General features: G+C 37.8%; 1 protein-coding gene across 3 annotated transcripts in view; it reads left to right on the plus strand.

Moving 5' to 3' along the window:
* Positions 1-14086, plus strand: part of PDS5B (PDS5 cohesin associated factor B) — a 114592-nt gene that overhangs the window by 80851 nt on the left and 19655 nt on the right. For all 3 annotated transcript variants that reach the window (XM_084497614.1, XM_084497616.1, XM_084497615.1), the window contains exons 23-25: positions 1296-1432; positions 8634-8757; positions 11947-12151. In XM_084497614.1, coding sequence (XP_084353740.1) covers positions 1296-1432; positions 8634-8757; positions 11947-12151 — 466 coding nt within the window. The remainder of the gene's footprint in view (positions 1-1295; positions 1433-8633; positions 8758-11946; positions 12152-14086) is intronic.

The following is a 14086-nucleotide window of genomic DNA, read 5'->3' on the forward strand; positions in this document are numbered from 1 at the left end:
ATTTAAAGATCTGAAGGACTCATTATGATCAGTTTGTTACATGGAGGAAATCAGCTGCATGATGGAAATTTGTTCAGTAATGTTGTGAATGGTCTCTGTGAAGTTGGTAGAACTGCCTTTTCCGTTAAGGACAAAATTCTCAGTTACTGTGTAGAAGAAACAAGTTTATATTAAAGCAGAGTAACCATACTCAGCCCACAGTAGGTTCCTTCCAGTGCTAGCTTCATTTTTTTTTCTATATTCATCTTAGATTTCCAGAACTTTTGAGTTCTCTCCTTTTGATTTTTATTTCGCCATGATGTTTATTTGATTCAAATGAACATTTTCGTTTTACTGGAAGAGAATATTCTTCTTTCTGCTTTCTTCATTGTCACTGCTCTGAAGAAAAAATAACAGAGAGATTCAGATACTAAAACAAACTTAATCTCCAAATTCATGCTTTACTTTCGCTAATGAAATGTGAAATTATTCAGTGTTTTGTTATAGCTGCTGGATTCTGCATATTTTTTAGAAGCTTGCCTTGAAAGACTTGATGTTTCCATTGGCAAAGAATAAGTTATCATCAGTAACGGTCTTTGAGGCTTTTCTTTTAATATCTGTTACAGAAATACTCTTTTCCAGGACCAGTGGTCTTAATACAGGTTGATACTGGTTGAAATGTCTATGAAGTGTTTTTTAATTGATGCTTCTTAAATAATTTTATACTCTCAAATATTACACATATAAAGATTTTATAGGGATTATTTAAGCATAGGAATTATATGAGGATGGAAATCTGTTTCACACTTTGATCCACTATAACTATAAATTGTTTTGCCTATTCTACAATGTACTAATTAATAAATAAGGTCAATTAAGACAATGTTGTCACAGGACAGAATATGTGATTGCTTAGTGGAAAGAACTGTTCAGACTTTAAATAAATGTTGTGTGACTTCTGTTTGCTATAATAAATACTTAAGATTTTCAGTGAAAAGTTTTCTTTTTATCTGTCTAGTTATCTTTCAGTAGTGTGCACAGTACTTTTAAATGATGTTTTGCAGCCTTGGCAAGCTTATGTTAGTAAAAAGCACTTGAGAAAATACCGTGTGATTAAACTGATAGATATTTTTAGATTATCTTACAATTTTACAACAATATGTGTTTTTATAATCATAGGTTTAATATACTGAATAAGTCATATTTATGATTATATTAAATATAAGTAAAATATTTTGTAATGCGTACTATTGAAGTTATTTTTAAAGAGAGGCTTGTGGTGTGATTTTACTTTTGTATATCAAAATCTCTTTCAGATTCAGGCCATCAAGATGATGGTTCGATGGTTGCTAGGAATGAAGAACAACCACAGTAAATCAGGAACTTCTACTCTAAGGTTGCTAACAACAATATTACACAGTGACGGAGATTTGACAGAGCAGGGGAAAATTAGGTATGTAAAGACAATAAAGTTGTAATATCTCTGATGCAGTGGGGGAGAGTACCTACATTTTAGTCAAATTAGTACTTAAACTATTCTGTTAGTATTTTAAAATGTTTATACAATTTGTTTTTTAAGAACTAATGGTAAGCTTGGCTGAATTCCTATGTAAGTTTGCTGAGTCTTACTTTATTTTCACATTGTAGATATATTTTAACTTTTAATCTTCTCCATCTCTTTCTTCAAAGGGCTATTATTCATATTGCACGAATAAACTGAGTAACTTTTTTCCCACTGAAAATTGGTTTTTATTTTTTTTGTGCAGCTTGCCACTGCTGATGTACCAGTTGTTTGCTAAAGGTCTATAGGCAGGCTTTTAAATAGTAAATAATAGTATATTGCAGGAAATCAGATGGGAATAGCTAGTGCGTAAGGCACTTCTGTTTGAAGGCACACTTCATTCCCTGTAGGCCTCTAAAAGTGAGAGGAGGATGGAAATGTATAAAGAAGATTAAATCTCAATAAATTATTTCCCTTTTAGGTGGTTGTTAGACATTTGTTTATTTTTTTTTTTTCTGGGTATCTTCTTAATCCGCTGCTGTAGGGGAAATGACAAATTGTCAGTCATTATTGTTTTCCAAACACTGAAAATTTCTGTCTACAGAAACCATTGAGTGCATGCGTGGATTGTGCCAGTAGGAGTAAAAGATTTTAATTTTGGGATAGAGTTAAATGTTAGACAGTGTTTATGCAAATTAAAACCTATGTTGTGTGTGTAAAATTGCAAATCTGAGAATTTTCTAGGATGTTATCTTTGTAACAACATAGAGTCTTTCTTAAAGTTCCTTGTAAATAGCTGTTTTATAGTTTTAAATTCTGTAATATGACAGTTCATGGCATTTACTAGGGAACTAAGCTGACAGTATGTTAGCTTTTAGTATAACTGCTCAGAGATTGTTGTTGGCTTATCTAGTAGCTTGTCAACATATCAGTTCTGTAGGACCTGTGCATTTTCACACTTGGAGTGATGATTCAATACCGTGTTTCTTTTAGAAATACAATTTTCCCACTCTTTTTGTGTTCCTGGTAACAGCTGTATGTAATGATGTGGTCAGTTCTCCATTATCCAAATTAGTGGAGGGCTTCAGTGGAGGCAGAAAGCCGCAATGAAGTGTGAGGTTTCCCTGTGTTAGAGACTGTTTGAGTCGAGCTAGGATTCTTTAATACAGTTCTTGTCATAATTTACAGGGTTTTTTTTAAGGGTACCTTAATCTAGATAGCAGGATCCAGGGGATTTCCTTGTCTCATGGTCCTGTGGAGATGACAGGTTGCACCCTATTCCTGTTTCCAAGTCCATCCATTAGCAAGCCTGACTGCAAACCTCAAATGGGGAAGCAGAGGATGCTTGCCCCTGTATGTGCAGCCAGCCACAAACAAATGAACATAAACAGCAGAACCTCATCTTCCTAGGAAACCATATAAAACAAAGTGTAAATAGCCTGATAAGCCTCTAAGAATTGATGTTGAAGGAAAAACCCTTTCTGCTGATCCTTCCTCTATTTCACTACAAGACCCTTTGTCTTACTGACCAGCTAGCCCAACTGGAATTGCTTGCTGCTGCATTTGTCTGGCTCTTGCAAATACACCCTCCAACCCCAGAGCCTGAACCTCTTCATGGGGATGAATGATGATCCAGCTGAGACCCTATGGTAAGGATTAAAGAGCCACACCACTATGGGTGACATTTGTAGGGTCTGTCTGTGTAGACCATCTGAGTAGGGAGAGGAAGTGGATGAGACCTTCCTCTTGTTGCCTGCTGGAGACAACCTAGCTTTTGCAGACCTTGGTCCTCATGGGGGTCTTCAACCACACAGATATCTGCTGGAGAATCAACACAGCAGGGCATAAGCAATCCAGGAGATTCCTGAAGAGTATCAGTTACAACTTCCTGGCGTGAGCGATGGAGGAGGCAGCAAGGAGAGGTGCTCCAGTAGGCCTAGCACTCTAGCTTGCTAGGGATGCTAAGATTGAAGGCAGCCTTGGCTGCAGTGACTGTGAGATGATGAAATTCGGGATACTGAGAAGAGGGAACAGGGCAAAAAGCAAGATCACAATGCTGGACTTCAGGAGGGTGGACTTTGGCCTCTTCAGTGACCTACTTGGAAGAATCCTATCAAAAAAGGCCCTGGAGGGGAGAGGAGCTCAAGAAACCTGGTTTATATTCCAGGATCGCCTCATCTAAGTTCAAGAGTTCTGACAAAGAAAGTCTGTTCTGACAAATAGAAGGTCAGGTGAAGATACCAGGAGACTTGTGTGGGTGAACATGATGCTCCTGGCAAAACTTGCTTATGAAAAGAGGTATGCAGAAGGTGGAAGAAGGGTCAGGTAACCTGGGAGGAATAGAGAAGCTGTCTGAGCATGCAGAGACAGAGAGGAAAATCAAAGCCCAAATGGAATTGAATCTGGTGAGGGTTGTCAAAGACAACAAGAAGAGCTTGTACACAGCTGACTGAAGGAAGATTAGGGAAGATGGACACCTGCTGCTGAATAGGGCAGGGGCCCTGGTGACAGAGAACGTGGAAAGTGCTGGGGTGTTGAATGCCTTCTTTGCCTCAGTCTTCACAAGTAAGACCAGCCTTCAGGAATCCCAGGCTCTGGAGACCAGGGAAGTCTGGAGCAGGGAAGATCTATTCCTGGTGGAAGAGGATCAATCAGGGAACACTTATGCAATCTGGACATACCGCTGCTGGGATGCACCCAGAGTGCTGAGAGAGCTAGCTGATGGCATTGTGAGGCCACTCTTAATCTCTGAATTATCATGGTTGATTGGGAGACCTGCCTGAAGACTGGAGGACAGCATGTTTCTGATCTTCAAAAAGGTCCTGAAGAAGGTAACAGAGCAACTAATTCTCGAAAGCATTTCCAGGCACAGTAAAGTCATCAGGAGTAGGTTCAGCAATGGGTAGTCATGTTGGCCAACGTGATAATATTCTGTGGTGACATGGCCCTCTTGTGAGATGAGAGAAGAGCAGTGTATAGCGTCTGCCTTGACTTTAGGAAGGCTTTCAACACTGTCTCCATTAAAATACTCATAGAGAGGCTGATGAAACATGCACTGAATGAGTAGACAGTGAGATGGACTGAAATCTGTCTCAGAGGCCAAGCCCAGAGCGTGGTGACTAGTGGCACACAGTCTTAGCTAGAGGCCAGACCTTTATTCATCACCATTTGTGAACACAATGGCAATGTGTACTGGGTCCCTACTGTAGACATCTGCTGCTGCTCCTCCTTTCAGACTAGAGTAGGCTTTGGAAGGGGTGAAATTGTCTGCTCGGTGCAGAACCTAGTCTTTTAAACTGTATTGGGTCTGCTGCTATTCTGTGTAGAGTCAATTTTTGTGTTTGTGGCTTGCATTTGTCTTTTGAACAATAACATGTAATTTGCTAAAGATAATTGAATTAACTGAAAGTGGCTGGGTTCAGGAGAGATTTAACCTCTTGTGAGCTGAGAGGCATGCTGAAATCATTTTTATTGTCATTCACTTTGGCGTTATAAGTTCATAGAATCATAGAATATCCTGAGTTGGAAGGGACCCTTAAGGATCATCAAGTCCAACTCTTGACACCGCACAGGTCTACCCAAAAGTTCAGACCATGTGCCTAAGTGCACAGTCCAATCTCTTCTTAAATTCAGACAGGCTCGGTGCAGTGACCACTTCCCTGGGGAGCCTGTTCCAGTGTGCAACCACCCTCTCTGTGAAGAACCCCCTCCTGATGTCAAGCCTAAATTTCCCCTGCCTCAGCTTAACCCCGTTCCCGCGGGTCCTGTCACTGGTGTTAATGGCGAAAAGGTCTCCTGCCTCTCGACACCCCCTTACGAGGAAGTTGTAGACTGTGATGAGGTCTCCCCTCAGCCTCCTCTTCTCCAGGCTGAACAGGCCCAGTGACCTCAGCCGTTCTTCGTACGTCTTCCCCTCCAGGCCTTTCACCATCTTCGTAGCCCTCCTCTGGACACTCTCCAACAGTTTCATGTCCTTTTTATACTGTGGTGCCCAGAACTGCACACAGTACTCGAGGTGAGGCCGCACCAGCGCAGAGTAGAGCGGGACAATCACCTCCCTTGACCTACTAGCGATGCCGTGCTTGATGCACCCCAGGACACGGTTGGCCCTCCTGGCTGCCAGGGCACACTGCTGGCTCGTATTCAACTTGCTGTCTACCACGATCCCCAGATCCCTCTCTTCAAGTTCTAATCTTATTGTTCCACATCATTAGAAGTTTGTGCCAAAACTTATGGTTGATTCCTTAATCAACCATGAAAGTGATTCTGTCCTCATACCTTTTTAATAAAACTACACAGCTGTACTTTCCAGTGACAGTGCAAGGGAATGGGATTTGTTAAATTTCAAAGCACAATTCAACGCAGTGTCAGGTGAAGGCAAAGACCCCACTTGGAAATCAAGTAAACAAATCCCTACTCTTCATCTTTCTTACTTTGAAGTAGTAGGTTTGTTGACTTTGCTAGATTGCTTTTAATTACTTTGAAATGTTAGCATATGTAGATTAAATTCACCAGTGTTGGAAACGTTTTAATATTGAATTTGGTCAACAAACAATATCTCAAAGGTCCTTTCATGGTCTTTTATTTTTTTATTTTTATAAACCATAAACAGTTTTACAAATTTAAAATTCAATATGGTACTAATTTTCTCTTTCTGGTTAGGTAAAACGGCCAAGTTGGATATTACGTGCCTTATTTGTAGTAGAATTTTAATTTAATTTATGCTAAGTATAAAATAACCTACCTCCTTTGGAGGACACCAGCTGTTGCTGAAAATATTGACATTATGCATGCACCTGCAGTGAGATTTTTTTTCCAAAAAGATTATTGGTATTTTCTTTACAGTGAAGCTTACCAAGAGAAAAATTACTTAAATCTTTGGCTTTTAGAACTTGATGGTTGTACATTATAGATAATCTGCTACACCATCTGACACACAACGTTGTATTTAGACTTTTTTTAGAAGAAACTTTTTGTTCTGTGGAACGTGCTGACGAAATTGGACACTGGCATTTACACTCTGTGAAGCAGAAGGAAAAATTTTAACTACCAGTTTGTGAAGTGAGAGATGATTATATACCAGATACATTTTAAAGGCACATTTATTTGGATCATCCTTGTGCAGCCCACCACCTTAATTAAGACCAAGTATTTTGCACTTGATAATATCTTTCCGTGTGGTTGAACCTTTGTTCTCATTTCAAACATTTTATCTTCAACAGTAGTAATAGCACTCCAGAGAACAAATGTCCAGGTCCCTCTTAGAGAGCTTCTGATAGGACAAGGGCGTCTGTGGTATTGATTTTTGAAATTATTAGAAGTAATTGAAAACTGTAATTACGTCAGATGAATTTTTTATTACAGCCTTATTCATTGTGTATGTTGGGATAATGCAGATCAGAACGCTTTTGGCTGTGACAATTAGATCAAAATAAATCCTTTATTAAGAGTTTCTTTTAGTACAATCCTCTTAGGAAATAGGATAGATCTGATCTTCACATTTAATTGGTAAATAATACTCCTAACTGACACTGTCCTCTTCCTCCTTCCTGCAGCGTGCACACATGCTCATGGGTATTTCTGGGACACAAGACCATGTTACATGTACTGCACAAAGATTTAGCCAACTTATAAGTGAAACGTCTTTGATTCACTTTTCAGAATTAAATGCTATCACTACCAAAGCTAAGGAAGACTGAAAGTTCTTAATTTCATCCTTCCTTTGGCTCGCTCACTCTGTACTAGTAAGTTGTTATTGCTCAATTATCACTGGAGTGCAAACACTGAATCTTTATTGGGTTCACTTATCACAGTAGCTGCAATTTAAAGTGAAATTTAAGAACTAAACATTACCAAGTTAATCTTCATGCCCTGTTTGAAAACTAGTGCGGCCTTTGTCTGGTCATCTGGTCGCTCATTGTCCATTTAGTTTTTGAAAAGTTGCCATTTCCACAGAGTACTGAGTTGTACATAAAGCCTGGTTAGTCTAAATTAAGATTTAAGCTCTTTAGGTATTTTTTTTTATCATGGACTCTGTGTTTAATAGTGGCTTTTCATCTTATTCTTTAAATGCCTTATACAGTTTTCATGGTAATGTACTTAAGAGTACAGTGCTTGCTGTTGCTAAGAGTAAAGGGCAAATGGTTAAGAAGTTTAAACAATATTAGCCCTCCTTGAATGAATGATTATTTCTAAATAACAATACAATTTGATTCCTGCTCCAGCATATCAAAGGAAGAAGCTGTACCTACTACTTCTGAATAGAAGAGAATATTAAGTGAGGGAGGCATTTATGAAGATCTTTCTTTGCCTGCTTTATCTGATAAAATAGAAGAGTAAAAGCCAAACTAAGTTTACTAATGGACACATGAAGTGAATATCAGTTTGCAAAGCTCATGTGAAGGTGCTTTTGACGTTCTGATAACCTTTGTAAATATGGTTGTAGGCTACAGAAAGATCTCTTCAAGCACTTGCTAGTTTTCATATCCAAAGATGAAGTGTTCTGCTACCTGCTAGTAGGTGGGAGTACAGTTTGGGTGTCCAAGTCAAGTAATTGTACTTTGAACATATTAAAAAGTTTTTAATTTGCTACACCCTTTTTGCTGTTGTCTTAAAGATACAATTCACTTAGTCACCTATAAAAATATCTAATTAAAATTAATTCTCATGGATGTGCAGCATGGATTTTGTGGTATCTGTTTTTGCTAAAAAAGGTTTGGCAACTCTGGGGACTAGAAACGAGCTATTTCTTTGGCAGGAGCCCCCTGCTGAAGTAAAAGCAGCATGCTGAACAGAAGTATCTTACAGGCCTAATGAGGTCTCTGAAGGTCAACTTGGACTGCGCTGATCCAATGCACAACTAAACCTGATTCACATCTATGTGGAAATTCTAGGAAATTCCAAGGAATATTTTTATTGTAAAGTTGGGGCAAGGTGTGTGGTAACAGACTTCAGAATGTGGTGGTGTGAAAACTACTTTTGATTAGCAGTTTTGCTGTTGACTGGGGGCTAGGAAGGAGGAAGAACCCATGGAAACTTTTCCTTCGTTTAAAAATACCTGTTTTTCAACAGTGCAAACTTACTGGGACTTAAGTCAAATAATTCTGTATTGCTTTATTAATTAACCTTCATAATCTGTGTGCTTGTTTTTCAGCAAACCTGATATGTCTCGGTTGAGGTTGGCTGCAGGGAGTGCTATTGTGAAGTTGGCACAAGAACCTTGTTACCATGAAATCATCACCTTAGAACAGTACCAGCTGTGTGCACTAGCCATAAATGTAAGGAAACTGGGTGTGATATGAGGGTTATCAAATATATATGTATATATGTTGTTTGTTGTGTATATTTCTGCTAATTTGATTTTATGCAAAGCCCTCAGATTTGGCACGAGTGTATTTTTGTCCTATGTAATCCTGGAAATCTAGTTTGGGTAAGAATTAAGTATTTTGGACATTGGTGACAACAGAGAACTTTGCTTCTTGATACTTGGGTAGAAATGCATTTGGAATGTGGAGGCCTGCAAAGGTAGTTGGCATCCTTTAAATAGCAGAAGAGGTAGGAGAGATTTTTCACTAGATATAGGGAGTTGTCATCCTGAACTTCTGCCTGTGAGCCCAAAGTAGCAGAAGGGAATTAACTTTCAAATTGTAAGTAGAGATGTAGAGATCCTCTGTGTTCCTGTCTTGTAAACTTTACAAATTCTGCAGAAATTGATTGGCCTTCTTATTTGCTTAACAAACTTTAGATTTTAAGCTATTTCAGGACAGGAATTCTGCCTTTACTTTTCCTTGAGACATCTAATGGATTATGAATACTTATTTGTAACTTTTCTAGATCTTCTTGATGTTTCCTGCAATTTTCTTTCTTTCTGCCAGACTGTCAAGTTCAGATCCTCAGATACAGAGTAACTGTAATGGTTTCCGTGAGTTTTGCGTTTCTAGGTTGTACTGTATTAATTTCTCACAGAGACTATCTGTGTATTTGTGTTTCAGAGGTTTGCATATGTACCTATGCATGCATATGTGTTTATGCGTAGTAGTAAAATCCGTTTACTGATGGTAGACTCTTAAGATTTTAGAATAACAGATAATATTCCTACTTGACACAATCGAGTCTAGCCACACATTAGGACACTCAGATGACATCACAGCCAACTCTGGTATTCCATAACTTAATTTACAGCAAGTTTTCTTTAAATGGACATACAAGAAAGCAGATTAAATAAAAGTAAAGGCAAAATTTTAAGAGTTGTAATGACTGCACGGGTTCTACTGTGGTGCTGTGCAGGGTATTGCATTTTTTTTTTTTTCTGAGAGAATGCTGTTCTCTATGTGGAATGATTGAAGTATAGAATACATGATTAAATGTTGTTGCTCCTTGCTATATTAAGGTTCTGGTGGTAAACAGAGACTTTATGATGATTAAATGCGTGTAGTTTCAGTCATTTTAAAATAAATTATGTATGCCTTTGGCCAGACCTGTAACCTCACCAGCAGTTAAGTTTTGATTTGCAGAACAAATTTATATGTCAGCAAAGCTTCATATTGAAATAGAATAGAAAGTAATTGAGCATGGTGCTGAGTACTTCAGTATTTAACAGACCTTAAGATCCTATTTAAGATTTAATAAGATTTGCTGTTGAAAATGCCATTCTAATTATATTCAGAATAACACTTTTAGATTGCTTAAGTTGCGTTAAAAAAAAACTCGCTCGGTTGCCTTCAGCAACTGTTTGAGGGTGTTTTAGTTGTTCCAGCAAGTCTGTCAATTTTCAAGAATCAGGTTCATGTCTGAGGGGCAACATACAGCTTTGTAAATATGTATTTTTAAAAGTTAGATGGTATCCTTCTGATAAATTGTAATTAGGTTCGGAAAGTAGATAGGTAAGGGTTACGTATGGTTTGTAGTTGTAGACTGTAAGAAATGTAGAAATTATTGCGTTTGGTCCTTTTTTCTCTCAGTGAACTAGTGTACTGAGGTGGTTTAAAGGTTATTTTTTATGTTAGGAGATAAATAAATAAAACTCGTACCAATTTATGTCTTGCAGTCAGGTCAGTAGCAATGAACTATGCGTTCCTTTGGCCTCTGAATCAGGGAGGACGTCTTTGTCAGCTTACCAACTATGCACACCTCTGTTCTAAGCTTTCCAAAGACGTTAGGTAATGTTAACAAGCAGAAGAGGGCTCTATGTTACTCTTCTGCTGGGGGTGGATTTACTGTGAAGGCAAGTTTTATAGCCAGGCAGTAGATCACAAGTGTATCTTACAGATAAGGTTTGTAGTCTTGGGTCACTGCAGCTGCATTGGTCAGCTCTGGCTACAGAAGGCATTTCAGGGTTTCATAATGGGTAGAGGAAGACTATGGCTTCAAGCCCAGAGGAAAATGGGGCTTGATGAATTTCTTCTGGATTTCATTTTTGGTTAGGGTGATATGAAAGCTTTTTTTTTTTTCCTGTTGAAATCACACTTTTCAATCCCATTTGCAAATTTGTCAGATTGAGTGTTACCAATGGCTAGGTTTTGTCGCTACTCTTCCTGTTGGCTGATAGCTGGAAACCTGAATTGTTTCTGGTTTCAAAACTGTCATTTAACTAAAATATGTATTTATTCCTGTTAATGCTCTTTATTCATATTTAGAGGTAACAAATCTTTCCTCTTGACCTTATTTTGGCAGGGTACATAAGTCAAGCTGCTTAGGGAGTCTTGTTTACAGCACACTTTTCTCTACATTTCCTAGTAACTGTTTTCCACACCTGCTTCTGTTAACCTTTCTTGCCTTTGAATGGTGTCTTAAAGCATGTAGGTTATTTTTATACAGAGAATTTTAAAGTTCATAACTTTTCTGGAAATATGTTGCCTAATAGATCATAGGAGTACGTTTGCCCCCCTTTGTACTTTGTGTTCTTTGACAATTCTTAGTTACAGGTTATTCTTTTCCATGGTCAGTTGTGGTTCATAGGCTTCTACATTATAGTGGAAATGCTTGGTAATCTCTTAAGCATGTGACCTTTAATTTTGTTGAATTTTATTCTGTTTCTAATGTTACTGTCTTGATGGAAAATTTGTGAAATTGCAGTAATAAAATGAACACGATTACTGGCGACTGAACAGTGTTTCAGTGCAGATGTTCACCTTTGGCTCCACAAACCAAGTGGTCCCATTGTAAGCAATTTCATTAACTCTGTGCCACAGTACTGTGCCAAATTAATCCTTAGGTTCTGAGTGCCATATCTTTCTCTACAGCTTGAGCCTTAATTTTTCTTCTCACCTTCAGAGAAGCTTCAGTTGATTAATTCAATTTAAGTGTTCTGAATTGGTATAAAGAAACATTCCTACAGTTCCTACATTTCTGTGGTGGCAGGGTCTGAACTTGATTTTGGCATATTTACCCAGTCTTCTGTTTTATTTCACAGCCTGTGTTACTTTTAGAAAGGTTTACTGTTTACTTTTTTGTTTTGTTTTTAATAGGATGAATGTTACCAAGTGAGACAAATATTTGCTCAGAAACTTCACAAAGGGCTTTCTAGACTACGGCTGCCACTAGAATATATGGCTATTTGTGCACTGTGTGCAAAAGATCCAGTGAAAGAGAGAAGAGCTCATGCTAGGCAGTGCCTTGTGAAGAACATAAATGTCAGAAGGGAGTATCTGAAGCAACATGCAGCAGTTAGTGGTAAGAGAATAGAAGTCACTTTTTGGTACAAGTGCTAGAGTCCATGGGTAAATGTTAATAGACTGTGAAAATATTATTTGTCTTCTGTTGTTTTTTTTTGTTTGTTTGTTTACACAGAGTGGCTGTAAACCTTTGGTAAGTTTCACTCAGGTATCAAAACTGAAAACAGAGTCCAGATTTTCTCTTGAGTTTTTAATAGGCTTGTCTGAGATCTCTCAATTTCTTTAAAAGCTGTGTAAATGCTTATGCCTGTATTAAAAGTGCCTATATTAGAAGTGAAGCAGATTTTCAAAGGCAGATGTGTTCTGTTTGAACTTAATGGTTAATTATGTTGTAAGTGAAGTGGCAACGATTAATTTTTGGTAATTAATAATATGCAACCTTAATGACATTATAAATGCTGCACTGAATTGACGCTCTTTGAGCTGCTGTTCTGAGTAGCTTCTTATCTTGTCTTATGCTGGCAAAGGGCTATATTTGTAGGTACTTTAGGATGAGTTTTTGTAATTCTTTTCTTCCTAGTGACAACAGTCTGATCATAGGAATGCTTTTTAAGTTATTATGAACTGATGTGAGCTATTTTTCTTTTATAAAATCAGTCCTTGTCCCTTTTGACTTACTTGAAACTGCACACATACAATATGATAACACTGGTATATCAACATGTGATAACGGAGACCTTTATGAAGAGCTCAGGGCATTTTGAGTAAGAGTTTTTGAAAGTTTTATTTCTTTGGGGGATTACTGATGGTTCTTATCTTTGACATTTTTGAAATGATGTGGATTTTTTTCATCGTGTCTTAGGGTAGACCAAACCTGGTTTGTGAATCTGATCTCACATATGCTGTCAGATAACGGATTTCATTCTAGATTTATGAATCACAGACTTTGTATTAGCCATGTCAGTCTGTGTGTGCCTCAGTCCCCTTAGACTTAGATCAGAGAATAAGTCTGCAGAGAAATCCTTTTGTGTATTGTTAATTAGACTTCCAAAAAAAAAAAAGAAAAAGCCAATACTTTTTCTCTCTGCTCAATAACAGGTAAAAAAGAAAAATCCATTCAGCAAAAGCCTTTAAATCATCCTAAGACTATTCCTCTTGAAAGCTGAAAAATCTTTTCAGTTACGTAGGAGGAAAATACAATAATTTTCATACAATGAAACATAATTGCTGATTTCTTAATTGTACTAAGATAGATACTGTGAGGTTACTATGAAAAAGTCTGTAGGAAAAATGAAGCAGAGCCTTGGCGTGAGTGGTTTTTAATTTAGTAGGACCTCGAAGTGTGCCTGACAGTTTCTTTTTCTTGCTGAAAAAGTTATCTTTAGTGATTCCATTGAATGGATTTCTACTGTTATCCATGAGGACTTTTAATTAGATATAGATTGCAGGAAGTTTTTTAGGGTTACAGTGTTAACTTTGTGACATTTAGATTTACCAGTCTGAGCTTTTAACAAATAAATAGTCTTGAACTGTTTATATCTTGCAAAATCATTACTGCAGTGTAGTACAGCTGAAGCCCAGGTAAGATAGAGTTGTGCGTGTGTGTGTTGCTCTTACTGTAATGACGCTAACACCTGCTTTTCAAGTACGTACAAAAAGCAAAGTATGAGAATCTTCTTTGATCAGTGAAATTATTTTGGGGAATCTACAAACTGATGGTTTTGTGATGTGCTTTTTCCTGAAAACTCAAAGGTGATGAGGATATTATTGGACTTCGACATTTGTTGAAAAGATGGTAAATTTCTGTATACCTTGCCTAAGGAAAATTTCCTAAGGACAGGTACCAAGCAGTACAATGTCTCTTTCCTCCCTGCTGACAGGATGGCAGGAATTACACTGAGACCTCTAAGTTCTCTAAATGCTCTTCAGAGTGGGGGCTGCTCAAGAAGAGGCTTATTTTATTTAGTATCTACTACCAGTTCTACCTGTGTAG

This window comes from Aythya ferina (genome assembly GCF_964211825.1).
Source record: "Aythya ferina genome assembly, chromosome: 1".
In the NCBI taxonomy this organism is placed as follows: Eukaryota; Metazoa; Chordata; class Aves; order Anseriformes; family Anatidae; genus Aythya; species Aythya ferina.